Here is a 14,366-nt window from a genome sequence, read left to right on the forward strand (position 1 = left end):
TGAGGTTTTTCTCTCTGGGTTAAAATATCAAAGCACGATGCCTGTATGGTAAAAGTTTGATGGAGGTGGGGAGAAACTGTATTTTCAGGCACGAGAATACCTACACTGACTATTCAGGACCCTCTTTTCCGGTCAGTCTTCCTGCGGAGTTGGGTTCATAGCCCAGGGAGTCTTGAGGAGCCCCAAGCCCAGGAACGATGGTGCGTCTGGAGGGATGACACAGCTGGGCCATGGAGAAGCCCGCGGAGGCTTCCTGGGCTTGTGTCGCCCGCCTTGGTAAAGGTGCAGCAGCTCACGGGTACACCTGGTGGCCCACGTGCATGCGCGGCAGCTCTGGTCCGGCCTATAGGTGAATGATGGCCCTGGGTTGGGGCCTCATGATGGTTTGAGCAGGGGAGGAAGGGCCGTCTGTGACTTGAGCTCTGGACCCTGCACGGTGAGCTAAGGAGGGACAGGAAGCTGCCTGCAGCCAGCACTGACCTGGGGGGGTGGGGGTTGAGGTGGGAGGCGGCTCCCGGCACGCTCGCACCTCATCCTCACTGCAGCCCTGCAGGATGGGTAACAGACCAGAGACCACACTAGCCCCAGGTTGCCGGACTGGGAAGTGTCTGAGCTGGGATTTGAACGCCAAGCCTCTTGTCTTGCTGTCGCGTCACCTGGCCTCCGGAGAGGTGGCCATCTGCTTTGTCGAGGCCTTTCCCTTTCACCTTTGTCTCTCACAATGGGTGCTTCTCCACTCCGCTTACCATTCCAGGGGGAAACCAGGGGCAGCCTGGTGTTGCCCCGTGAGGGAACTGAGGCTGATTATCTGGAGAATAGGAGGGAGGGAAACATACACGTGGCTTCTGCCACTGGAAGATGTAGTGTGTGGCAGAAGCAGGGGTGTGCTCCTCTGGGAGGGGCAGCAGGAGCCGGCGTGAGGTGGATAGCAGCGCACCTGTGGGGTTGCAGCTGCGGTGCATTTAGTCTGCGTGAGTTCAGGCGTATGCGTGGGACCACAGAGAGACACCGAATGGCGTGGGCAGCAGTGTGTGCCGTGCTCCCGCGTGCCGGCCTGAGAAGGGAGCTGGGGCTCTGCACCCCCTCCATCACTAGGGCCTCTCCGCGCCTCTGCTGCGAGGGCCCCCTGCACACGCACACACAGTGGGAGTCTGAGCTACGGTACATCTCGTGGAAGCAAAAGTGGCCCCCTGCGTGGGCGGGGCTCGGCCAGAGAAAGAGCAGCCTGTAAACACTGCAGGAAAAATGGCCGTGTTTCACTGCCTGAATATTTCAGGCTAATTCTGCCTCTGTGCACTTCTCTCCCTGTCTGCCCACCTTAGATCCATGCAGGGCACAGCCCTCAGTCAGCGGAATGGGCCCGGGGCTTCCTGACGCTGAGGCCCCTCCTCGTGGGCAAAGTCGCTAGGTCCCATGAGCCTCATAGGTCTTTAACTATCTGACAGAGTGAGTGAATGGGCAGAGAATCCAAACTGGGGGTAAAAATGTCTACACCATTGCCCATAGAGTTATAGCCAAAAATGGAGCTTTCTAGAACTTTGTAATCCCAGGGAGAGCGAGCTGAAGTGCAGTTTTATTTATTAAATACCGGACTCAAGTGACTTGTTGGCCACATAGCAGATAACGGAAGTTGCGGCATGGGCATGATGTTTGGTGGGTGATTTTAAAAATACTTTTCGAGATGATACAAGAGAAAAACTAAGACCCCACACGTCTTGCAGGTCCTAGAACTGAATGTGTTTGCTCTTTGGTGTTTACAGAAATTATGATTTTAAACCAAGAAGACAAAATTGAAATTCCAGTACCAGTAAAGAGTAACAACCCAGCCTCGGACTCCAGCTCCTCTGGCATCTCTGCAGCTGTCCCGGTGCCTCCCTGCCCCTCCTCGGAAACCTCAGAGTCACTGCCCAGCAAGGACCCCGTGGAAAGCCCAGCCAAAAAGCAACCCAAAAATAGAGTAAAATTGGCAGCCAATTTTTCCTTTGCACCTATAACCAAGCTTTGACTCGCGTTTTGAACATAGAATTAGGATGGGGAAACACTGTCTGATTCTGCACACAAAAGTGGGTTCAGAAAACAGCCTTTTCCGTTTGAATGCAAACCCCCTAGAAGCCAATTTCTCATCGGATTTATCCCATAACGTTTGATTTCTTTGACGTTGAACACAGCTTTAGAGCTGAAGTGTTTCTTTTTTTTTTTCCCTGCCCCAATTATTTGGAAAAAGCAAACAAACCAAAAAGAAAAAAACAAAAACAAAAACAAAAAACAACTCCCCCCCCCAAAAAAAACCTTCCTGGCAGTTGTTAAGGAATCCTCAATATATCTTACCAAATTTTTCTTAATTAGCGTGTGATGGTGTTCCGTAAGGAAAAAGTGGTGAGAACTCAGCCGGAAGGGAGTGGTTTTACTGCCGTTCAAGCCACATCCGTGGTTGGATCTTACATGTAGCCTAAGATAGCCTCTCAGCCTTTGCTGACTGATGTTTCCAGACGGTACAGAGCAAGCGCATGGCGTGTGATAGCACAGAGCCTGCTCTGCAGCCCTGTGTGTCCTCATGCGGAAGCAGAAGGGCAGGCGAGGCGGGAAGAATGTGTTTTCCGGTTGGATATGAAGCTTCCTGGCTTCCATGTGACTTGTACGCGTGCCTTGTTTGTTTTATTGAGCTATGTCTGTAGTTGACAAACGTGGCTTCATCACAGATTTTTTTTTTTTAACCCTGCTTCCACTTCGGGGTGCCATGTAGGAGCTTTCTAGACAGTTGAGGATGTTTTAAGCTTCCCTTTTAAGTTACGTTCCAGTGTGATGCGGATTAGGTTAAGGAAAAGGAAATGGTCTTGATGTCATGAATTTAAAGTCAGCATTTGAATTCCAGCACACAGTACTGTGTGTCGAGGGGCAATGTTGGGAAGAGAGTCTGATTTTCTAAAATATGCATGAAATGCATAAATTACAAATCAGAGCTGAGGGGCGGGGTGCTTTAACCAGAGCGATATCGATACTCTTTCCACTAGGAAGAGACAGAAATTCTATCTATACGTGTGAAGGCCAAGGTTGATCATCTTAACCTTGTATTTGTAATTTTAAACCTGGTTTTGGTAGCTGGGAAGCTTTGTGTGTGAGTGTGTTGGGGGAGCACTCAGTGTGTTTTAATAGTGTCTGCTTTTACTGTTACTTCTCACTGTTGGAAGCATGTTTGGGTTTTTGTGGTGTCTGTTGTTGGCATTTGGGAAAAGCCAGCCTTTGAGAGAGCACTGCCCTCTGGAATGACCTTCGCCTTGAGGTGACGGGTGGTCTCTCACCCCTCCTGGAGAAACCTGACATTTACAATGGATTGTATTTGTTGGGCAAAAAGGCGGATTCATTCATAGAGCAGAAAGAATCTGTGGGCATAAGGTCTTCCACTATTGAGATGGTTTCTTTTGGGGAAATGTCTGTATTTTGTAATTTCTAGAAAGCCAGAAAATGGGCTCTGATTTCATAGCCAGCATTTTGATAAAATGCCACAAAACAAGGGCTCCAGAGAGATTTCTACAAGTCAGGTTTTTGTTCCCCAAAATCTTTAAAATAAAGCCAGTGGTTCCCAGTTCTCCAGACGTGGCCCCAGCCGAGATGGAACGACCCTGGAAAAGCCTTGCAAGCAGTATGGCCCTCCACGAAGCCTCTCCAAATGAAGGCATTTGTCCTACAGACATAGTATGGCAAGAAGTCAAATGTAGATGAGCAATTTTTTTTTTTTTTTAAAGAAGCTTTTAACCAGTGTGAGAAAGTTGGTGTCGAGAACCTCAGTGGCCTTATTCTGAGACTCCTTAAGGCTGAGTTTGCACTCTCGGACTTTAGTTTTGCTCGCCGAGGCGGGATCGACTTTAAAAACATCAGAGGTACCATTACAAGTCACGAGGAACAGTCTCAGCAGCTTCTTTGGACAGCAGAGAGGAGCCCGTGGGCTCATGCTGTCCCGGGAGCGTGGTCGAACCCAACCGTTCGCCGGAGTCGCCAGCCAGTCTGGGACGCGTGTGTGACCAATCGTCGCTGTTGGAAGATACGAGAATAAATACAGCGTGAGCTGGTTGTGTCCGTGATGTACTCCACAACGGCCAGTCTGATTGCTATCTATTTTTTTATCCAGAGGCTTTAATTAAATGATGTGATGAAATGATGTATGAGAATTAAGACAAAGAAATTCTTTATTTCTGGGTGGAAAGATGTGCCAGATTAGATATATCTGTTTAAAGAAAAAAAAAAAGATAAAAAGTTATCACCACAACCCCCTTTCCCATCTTGCACTGTTTGTTTCGGATTGGGCTTGGGGGAAGAGATGTTTTTTCTTAACTGTCTACTTTGTTTGAACACTTTTTTTGTGGTTCAAGTGCTGTTTTGTGTGTTGGGACCAAACAGTTGTCAATAAACTTTACAAAGCAAGCATCAATCTGAGTTTGCCAGGTGCTGTGTTATCTGTCTGAGGGGAGGGGTGGGAAGCCAGTCCAGTCCTGTCCTCTTTCCACGTTGGGTTTCGCCACCTTCTCACCCCTTCTGAAAATCCAGCTGTTTTGGGGAGAGTGACGTAGTCTGACATTTTCACTGAGCCCGCAGCCCTGACAGGTGTCTGCACTCCTGACACCCTAGGCCCTCGAGGTTTCTAGCCGGGTTCCGGTGTGGAATCACCTGTGGGGCAAGTCCGGTAACCACATACCCCTCTGGGTAGAAACCTGAGCTAATCCCTTGGGTCTCTCTCACCCTGGGAGAGAAATCCATTCTGCAGGCTACCTTTTTGGTCACTGCCCAGCATGCTTTTCCAATAAGCCCATTTGGAAAAGACTTCCTTCATCGATTCCATGTTGAAGTCCTTCCTCTGAGGCCACTGTGACACCTGCCACCACCCCACCCCCCCTTGCAAGATATCTGAAAGGACCTAGAAGACACCTGAATGTTGGGGTAGATTGCTTCTTGATGAAGTGCCATTTTTTAAATTCCAACACGAAACTGCTCTTAAACACCTTTGGCAGTCCTTTCCAAACATCTTTCGTGGTAGCAGATCTTTGCAGAAAACCCTGGGCTGCCACCATGCCCCTTTGAACTGACACGGGGAGGTTCTGTAGGTCTGGACTGGGACTTGCCTTTCTCTGCGCTCCCCACGCGGTCTGGAGGTGGTAGCTTTGAAGATGGCGGGCTGAATGAAGGCGCACCTGTCCGTGCGGAGGAGACCCGTGTCCACGTCTAAAACCTGGCTCCCGATGCTTCACGCTAGCTGTGTCCTCCACCACAAGGAGCATGGCACTCTGGGATGTCTCTTCTCTGCTTTCTAGGAGCTTCACATGGGCAAAGACCCAGTTGTGTCTCAGAAGCATCTTCACTGTCTCCCCCACCAATGAGCTTGCTCCGTGGATTGGGACAGGTCACACCTTAGCTCTGGGACTGTGGGAGGAGCAGGCACCCTTACTCACCGCCCCATAAACCAGGAGTCCGCATGGTCCCACCACTGCTTTGCCTGACCTGCACCGCCTGACCGCACACTCTTGCCTTAGCCAGCGAGCCTCTGGGCTGCTGCTGTTAACGCTCTTAGGGGACAGGCTGAGCCCATTTGCTTGTTTGAATTAACACTTTCCCAGGAAAGTTCTAGTCTCTCCCTCGGAGGCACCCCACGGGAAATAGGAAGAAACAGCTGCTTGCCTTTGAGACATGGTCAGCAAATTATGGAAATGGCCGCAAAGAGAGAGAACCCCTCACTTCTCAGGTGTGGGGGGCCAGGAGCTTAGAAGATCTCAAGTCAGCGAGACAAGGAGAAGAATTCCCATCTTCTGGGAAGGAAGTACTTGAGAATGGGGGACTCCGAGCACAGAGGAGGCAAGGGGAAGCTCGGCAGCCACCAGCACGTGTGGCGTGGCCAGGAGTGCAGCAGAGGTCAAGGGCAGGGTGACACCATCTTCTCCGACCTCAGGCCCCTCATGGGAAGGCCTCTGCTTCCACCTCTGCCGGGAGGCCTTCCCAGCTGGGCTGCAGGGCCTGGCACGGAGAACTCCCACTCCCACCTCCCCCCTTTTCTCCCTCAGAGTTTCTGATGTCACTCAGAGCGAGTACAGATGAGCCTGCCCACGGCCCTGCACGGCCCCCGCCCTCCGTGTCCGCAGCCTCTGAATCTGGTGTGGGGCCCGGATGCAGAATCAGAAAAGACCTCTCCGTTCTCGAGTAGCCTGTTTTGCTTCGTTGCATGAGGAGGATAAGAGGATTTTACACATGGACTGTGAGTCCCGACCCCTGCCGACCTCCCGCATCTCCCCTCTGTCCTCTGTCCTGAGGGCACGCTCCAGGTTTTGTGGGCCGACAGCTGGAAGCCACTTGTAAATCTGGAGGCCACTCACATGGGCTCCCTCAAGATGGCAGCTTAGTTCATCAAACCCGTGAGGAGAATCTCCAGTCGGCTGAGGGGGAGCCCCACAGAAAGTAATCGAACCAAGCGAGCGGCTTCCCAGGGTCCTTGCCAGCGTCCATCAGGTAGAAGCCCGCCCCACACGGGCTCCCACATGATCCTGGAGGGAGTGACTGGGGAGGAAGGAAAGGAGTCCCGGGCTAAACCCGCTGAGGGTCAGCCACCAAGTTTCAAAGCAGCAAGAGCCGTGATAGACCGGCTCACAGCACACCTAGCTTCCACCTCCGCACTGAGGTTTCCAGATGGGAACGGGAGGCTGCGGGGGCTGAGCAGAGAACCACCCCCTCTGGCCCAGCCCGTAATTCTGGGCTGGCCATGTGACCGTCAAAAAACAGGACAACAGGCCCAAAATGGAAGTGTTTATGCCAAGCTCCATGTTACCACACCGCGACTTGACAATTTCGCTGCTCCCAGAAATGGAATCCTAAACCAGTCAATCAGGAATAGTCTGATCAGCGCTAGCCAGGTGACATGCCTGTCAGACCCCTGTCGTCCCCTAAAGGGAGGTGGCCTTGCAGTAGCCAACCTGCTTGGGTGCCTGGTATAACTTCCGGTTCCTGCTGTCTCCTGCCTGTAACAGCTCCTCAGAGAGCCTTACTGTCTGCTCCACTGGATGCTGCCTGATCCCAACTGATTTTTGCTCAAGGAAACTTAACATTTTTATAAAGCGTTTATTTATTTGTTTGTCAGAAAGAGAGAGAGCGCACAAGCGGGGGGAATGGCAGGCAGAGGGAGAGGCAGACTTCCTGCTGAGCAAGGGAGCCCAGTGCGGGGCTCGATCTCAAGACCCTGGGATCATGACTTGAACCAAAGGCAGACGCTTAACCGACTGAGCCCCCAGGCTCCCCAAACTTAACGTTTTTAATATGCCTCAGTTTATATTTTACCTTGATGCCGGCCACGCCTGGCAGACCCTATGCTGGGGTCCGGGACTCCCCAAGGAGGTTGAGCGCCTAGAGCTGTTGCCGTTGTGCCTCACCAGGAGACTCTGCCCAAGATAAAACGCCCCCCTACCCTGAGGGAGGTGGGCCGAGAGGCAGACAAACACGAAGTCCAGGAGACAGTGCTTGAACCCCTGGACCTAAGGGTACCCCACATCTTGGCCCAAGAGCCAGGAAATGTTCTTAGGTTTTGGCCTCTTTGTCTTCTGTTTCCGTTACTTACAACCTAGCGCTTTCCCACTGCAGAGCTCCAGCTCCACAGGGGGGCGAGGGAGAGGGTTGGAGGTGGCCACTGAGAGTTTCTGGCAGCCCCCAGCGGCCTCCTGTCCCCACCCAGGATCACCTCCTCCAACTCCTGTCTGTGCTGGTCTCGCTGCAGAGGTGCGTCCTCCTGCAGGGACATCCCTGAACCCCAGAGTCCAGTAGCCGCCCCCTCCCATGCTCCCGCGGCCTCTGTGCTGACCACGACCCCAGTGGGATGGAAAGTCCCCAACCATTCATCAAAACCCAACCCCGCAGCAGCTGCTGCTCCTGTGGGCGGACAGGCCATGAGCCACCGCAGCCGAAGAGAAATGAACCTTGGCGGGGAGAGTGGGCCCTGGGGCCTGGAGTCAGGTTAGGGTGAAGGCCAGAGGGAGCTGAATTGTCCCAATAAAGTGGGAGGGCAATTGCTCACAAGGCCTGGGGACAGAGGTGAGCCCTTTGGTGGCTGGTAGCAAAGCTGGTGGGAACAGGAGCTGCCGATCTTCACTGGTGTGTGCGGCTATGATGTGAACCCACACCCACCTCCATAAACATTCCAGAAGGTCGGCTTCATGTCCCGAGGCCTTCTGCAGCTTGGGTTCTGTGGTGAGTGAGGAAAGGAGGTGAGTTCCACCTTGGACTTGGTAGGAGGAGGGAGAGGACAGCTGTAGGAAGGGATACGAGGGGTGTACAGAGCTAGTGGGGGCGCAGGCCAGGTCATGGGTGTGACCTGTTGGGGAGGCCCTGTAAGCCCCAGGGAAGGTGCGGACACCTTGGGAAAGCATGTGGAATGGGGCTCCCGCGGACATTCAGGTTACAATAACTTTTGTCACTGCTGCCTATCATCTCCTCACTGTGAGCTTCATGAAGGCAGGACCCAGCAGGTCTCAGTCACCCTCTGGACTTCCAGAACCATAGCAAGGCTTGAGCAGCCTTCTGATCCCTTCGGCCGTGGCCGACAAGAACCCACTTCTCTTAAGTGCATTATCGACCGCGTGCCTTGTTCTCAGCCATCCCGCACAGTTAATGTCTCATGAATGCTCCAGTGTGTTCTCTCCATCTTACAGGTCTGCCCGCTGACATGCCGAGAGGGAAAGAGATCACCCAGGGAGAGCAGCAGCTGGCATCATCACCCGGGCAGGCTGACTCCAAGCCAAAGCCCTTCATCACCTTCCAGATGGCTCTCCCTTTGGCTACTCCTTCAGGTCACTGGGTTTTGGCCAGATTCATCGCCACCGAGCAGGCCTACCCCCACGCTCTTGTTGGGTGTCCGTCTCCCTCCCTAGAACGTAAGTTACAGGAAGGCAGAACCCTCCCTGTCTGGTTTATCGGTGTTCCCTGGTACCTGCCATGTGTTCCGTTCTGTAGTGGAATTAAACATGTGAACGGATGGAAGAATGACCCTGAAATTTGTTCCTCGAGTCAACCTTCCTGAGTGTCCTGCCCCAGCCCATGACGCCCATCCAGCTGTCCTGTTGGTGGTGGCAGGTATCTGAGCCTTGGCTGCTGGCAGTGGGTGCGTTCTGTTTCTTCTCCAGCTGTACTCGAGCTGAGCTGGTGCATTCCCACAGGGCAGGGCTGCCAGGCCACCAGGGAACAGAAAGGGTCAGAAGAGGCTCAGCTGCTGTGGCCGTGGCCAAAGCTAACCTCCATTCGAGGACAGCTCAGTGGGGAGTGGGGTGCGAGGCTGCTGGGGTTAGAAATGAGAAACACACTGAGCCCGACTCTCACCTTGCTCTCAGACTCCGGGATGGCTGTGAACTTGGGCTAATCACGTCCCCTCGCTGAGACTCACTTTCCCCATTCGTCATATGGAAATGCAATGGAACGGTGGGGGAGGGGGCACTCTCCCGCCTGATGCATCTGGCTTCTGGGCCATCCCTTGCTGAAACTGCTTACACCAACTTCATCCTGTTGCCATGTCCCCTGGGCCCTTTTCACACAGTTTTTAAAGCCACGCGATGTCTGGATCAGGTTGGATGTGGCAGAACCCTCGCCTTGACACCGCCAGGTGTTCCTTCTTCCTCCCCAGCTGCTTCTATGTTTTTTCCCTTAAATGATGGTGTGAGCAAGGGTGAGAAGCTGGAGGAGAGGGGAGGAAGGAGGTAGGGAAGGCCCTGGAGATGCTGGTTCACAAACGGCTTTGCAAACCAGGCCCCAGTCCCAGGGCTCGACCACAAGGGTTGGGGAGCAGGTGCGGGAGAGCTGGAGACCTGCCAGATTTGCCCATTAGGAAGGTCATTTTGGCTTCAGCATGGCGCACGGATAGATCAGAGAAAGAACTGGCAGGGAATCCAAGAAGTTCTTGGCACAGGGAATAACGTACGAGGGCCTGGAAGAGGGGCTAACAGACGGCATAGCCAGAAGAACCATAAAAACCCAAGAAAGCTTTGGTGGCCCTGCGCAACAGGCGAGCAGAGGAGATGAGGCCAGGGATATAGGAAGGGTCCGAGTGCAGAGGACCACACGAGAGAACCTGGATTTCAACCTAAAGCCATAGGCACTGTTTTAAAGAGCAGAAGGACATTTAGGTTTGTATTACTCAGAAAAGCAGCCGGCCACGGTGTGGAGCATGACCAGGTCCCAAGGAGGCTGGTTCAGAGCTCCTGTGGGCGACTGAGCAAAAGGGGATGGCGGTTATGCTGGGAGCATGGCAGTGTGCATGGACTCTAGGAAGACTCGGGGGGCAAAAGCTAAAGACTCGGCAATTGGGGGAATGTGAGGAGGAACAGATGTGTTCAGGTCACCTCCTGCGAAGACATTTCTTGAGATGGGAAACCATAGGGGAAACTGAAGCAGCTTAGGATGGGGGCTGGCCAACTTTTTTTTTTTTTTTTAAGATTTTATTTATTTATTTGACAGACAGAAATCACAAGTAGGCAGAGAGGCAGGCAGAGAGAGAGAGAGAGGAGGAAGCAGGCTCCCCGCAGAGCAGAGAGCCCGATGTGGGGCTCGATCCCAGGACCCTGGGATCATGACCTGAGCCGAAGGCAGAGGCTTTAACCCACTGAGCCACCCAGGCGCCCTGACCAACTTTTTCTTAAAGGACCACCATAAATATTTTAGGATTCGCCAGCCATGGGGTCTCTGGCACAAGTACTCAGCTCGGCTCTTGTAGCCCCAAAAGCAGCCGGAGACAATATATGCACCATTGTTACCCGCCAATAAAACTCAATTGACAATAAGCAGGTGAGGGGACGGTTCTCTGGCCCCTCTTTTAGGACATGTCACACTTGATGTGCCTCTTCTGGTTCCAAATGGAGAGTCTAGGAAGCAGTCGGGAAAGTGGATCTGAGTACAGGAGAAAGGTCTATTCTGAAAGGTGAAGGAAGGAATCCAGGAGCAGTCTGGGGGCAAAGGCCTTCTAAGACCTGCAGCGGGGGGCGCCTGGGTGGCTCAGTGGGTTAAAGCCGCTGCCTTCGGCTCAGGTCATGATCTCAGAGTCCTGGGATCGAGTCCCGCATCGGGCTCTCTGCTCAGCAGGGAGCCTGCTTCCCTCTCTCTATCTCTGCCTGGCTCTCTATCTACTTGTGATCTCTCTATGTCAAATAAATAAATAAATAAATCTAAAAAAAGACCTGCAGCGGGCAAGAGCAGAATGCTGAGAGCCAGGCCCTGAGGTCAAGGAAGAGAGGAAGGAGACAGGAGAGAGGTCTTCCTGGGTGGTGGGGTTCGCCTTGAGATGGGGCATTTTGGCAGTGACATACCTGGGCCGTGACACATCTCAGCTAGCCTGAGGGCTGACCGCATGGATGGGACGTAAATGCGGGATGCCAGGATATGCCACCCAAAGACATGCCCTTTTGGCATATGAATTATTTCGAGCTAAAGGCCCTTGAGAACCAACAAGTGCAGAGAAAGCTCTCCTTTTATAAAGGCAATCTCCATTTATAAAGGAAATTCCCATTTGTAAAAGGTGTCTTCCTCTCCCACACCAGGAGGAGGAGTCTCATCCGTGGAGAAGGCAGGTCTTACATCTGCGTAACAAACCTAACCACACAACCCTTGTTTACCATACTTTTCTGGGCCCTCTTCCCATAACTTGCTACCCTCCCGGAAGCCCAGAACCCCTTCCCCTTTTAGTTCAGGTGGCATGTAAGTTCAAGTTCCACGGACCTTGTTGGGTTGTTCATTGCCCAGTGCCCCCACATGTGCCCGTGTTCATACACTCCTGCCTGTTTTTCTCTTGGTCTTCTCTTTGGCCCATCTCACTGATAGGAGTCCAGCTGGAGAACGTGAGACAGGCAAAGGAAAGGATTTTTCCTTCCCTACATACCACATGGTGACATCCTCAGCAAGAGAGGTCAGGGACAAAAGAGTGCCAGAAACCAGATTGAAATAGGGTGAGGATGGGACTAGAGATGAGGAAATGGAGATAGCAAGATGGCAGACGATTCGCAACATGTAAGGCTATGGAGATGGTCAGAGAGATGGTGGCTGCGGGGGAAGATGGGATGGAGGGTTGGTTGGTTGGTTGGTTGGTTGGTTGGTGATGGGAGAGATTTGTTTCAGTTCCGATCAGAAAACAAAGGCCTCTTAGACTACAGAAGAAGGTTGGATTAATGATGATTCCACCACCAACAATCCATAGGGCGTTGCTCAAAGGACTTGGGACAACCTCCTATTTGTAGAGAAGTGATGAGAACATCTGCCTCTGGGGTTGATGTGAGGAGCTGCAGAGAAAAGGCCCACGTGGCTCTCAGTAAATGTTTCTCCTGTTGCAAATTTTCCGCTCCAGCTTTCAAAATGAGTGAGTCTGGGTCTGCAAGGTTTCCTGGCTTTGCAGGCAGCCCTGGTGATCTGGAAACATCTTGAATTATTACTTTCTTTGGCTCTTGTGTGAAAGCCTGAATAAATGGTGGAGTTCTTTTTGTTTGTTTGTTGAAAACAAATCAATAGAAATAGCAGGAACATAAATTAGGTGTACCCCAGGGCTCAAGGGATGTACTAGAGGCAAGATTTTTATGAGACTTCGATCTCCTTTGGCTCATTGGATCAGTGAGTGACTGCTCTCTAATTGGTCCGAGGTCAAGCCTTCAATACCCACATTTTCTACAAAGAAAGAAAAGTAGCAGACCTTTTGCAGCCTGTGGGTTTTCATTATAAGAGTAGGAAGCATCCATGGAGTGGCTTGAAGAACATGTCTCCCACCCATCCCCCTGCCAAAATTCATGTCTACTTGCTATCTCAGGATGTGACCTTATCTGGAAATAGGGTCTTTGCAGAAGTCAGTAAGCTAGGGATCTACAGGAAAGCACCCTGGGTTTAAGGTGTGCCTTATAAGAAGAGGATAGGACACACACAGAGGACAAAATCATATGAGGACAGAGGTGGAAACTGGGATGACAAAGCCAAGGAATGCCAAGGATTGCCAGGAGCTGGAAGCAGTGAAGAATGCTTCCCTAGAGACTCCAGAGGGAGCATGGCTCTGTCAACACCTTGATTTCAGACCTCTGGCCTCTGGAACTGTGAGAGGTATACATTTGTGTTGTTTTCAGCCACCTGGTTGAGGTACCGTGTTATGGGAGCGTCCTGGGAAGCTCACAGAGTCTGACTTCATGCTTGGTCTAGGGCAGAGAAGGTGGCCATGGGGTCCCCTAAGGCCAGCATCGTGGCACAGGCAATGGCCAAAGGCAACCTCTTCGGCTTCAGCGTGGCAGGAAGTGTGTGCAGGCCAAAGCTTGGACTAAGGCACAAACACATCTGAAACAGTGGGAGGGACCGAGGGAGTGCTGCCCACTGCGAGGGCCAGGGAACCCAAGGCTCCGGGGTGCTCAGTCTGAGATATTGTGTGTCAACAGCAAAGCTGCTATAACTTGAAAGACCTTCAGATTCACTTTTGTTTTTGAAAAAGGTGATTCTAAGAACTTTACTTTCGTCTTTTTTTTTTTTCCTAAAGATTTTATTTATTTATTTGACAGACAGAGATCGCAGGCAGGCAGAGAGGCAGGCAGAGAGAGAGGAGGAAGCAGGCTCCCCGCCGAGCAGAGAGCCCAATGTGGGGCCTGATCCCAGGACCCTGGGATCATGACCTGAGCCGAAGGCAGAGGCTTTAACCCACTGAGCCACCCAGGCACCCCGCACTTTACTTTCATCTTAAGGAAAAATCAGAAATTCAGATGAAGCTCTGTTCCCCATGGTATTTATCTTAACGTTCTTTTTTTTTTTTTTTTAAGATTTCATTTATTTATTTGAGAGAGGGAGAAAGAGCACAAGCAGGGAAGGAGCAGAGGGAGAAGGACATACAGACTCCGCACTGAGCATGGATCCTGATGTGGGGCTACATCTCAGGACCCTGGAATCATGACCTGAGCCAAAATCCAGGAGTTGGACCCCAGCCAACTGAGCCACCCAGGTACCCTGTGACATTCTTGATAATACTGAAAAAGTAGAAGCAGTGTAAATGTCCGATAGTAAGGTAGGGTTAGTTAGATTATGGCATACCTACAAGATGGATTACTAAGCAGCCATTACAAATATTTGTAAAGAGTGTTTAATGTTACAAAGAGCTCTTAATGATGTGGGGAAATGGTAGTGATATAAAACCAGATGAAAAAAGAAACTGGTTATAAAATGGTACAATATGATGCTGATTGTGGGGAAAAAAAATTGCATGAAAGGAAATCTGCCACAAGGGCAGTGTGGTCTCAAGTTGGAAAATTTGTGGGAGATACAAACAGAAAACGAGAAACTTCTTTATATTTTCTATACTTTTAAAAGGTTTACTGGGTATGTGGATAACTTCCATAATCAAGAAA

The 14,366-nt window shown here is 51.5% G+C and overlaps 1 protein-coding gene across 7 annotated transcripts in view; it reads left to right on the top strand.

Annotated features, from left to right (window-relative positions):
* Positions 1–4,426, top strand: part of MARF1 (meiosis regulator and mRNA stability factor 1) — a 39,919-nt gene extending 35,493 nt beyond the window's left edge. For all 7 annotated transcript variants that reach the window (XM_045992825.1, XM_045992826.1, XM_045992829.1 and 4 more), the window contains one exon: positions 1,761–4,426. In XM_045992825.1, the coding sequence (XP_045848781.1) occupies positions 1,761–2,005 (245 nt within the window). In that variant the 3' untranslated portion in view covers positions 2,006–4,426. The remainder of the gene's footprint in view (positions 1–1,760) is intronic.
* Positions 4,427–14,366: the final 9,940 nt, after the last annotated feature.

The sequence above is a fragment of the Meles meles genome, chromosome 21 (genome assembly GCF_922984935.1).
Source record: "Meles meles chromosome 21, mMelMel3.1 paternal haplotype, whole genome shotgun sequence".
NCBI lineage: Eukaryota > Metazoa > Chordata > Mammalia > Carnivora > Mustelidae > Meles > Meles meles.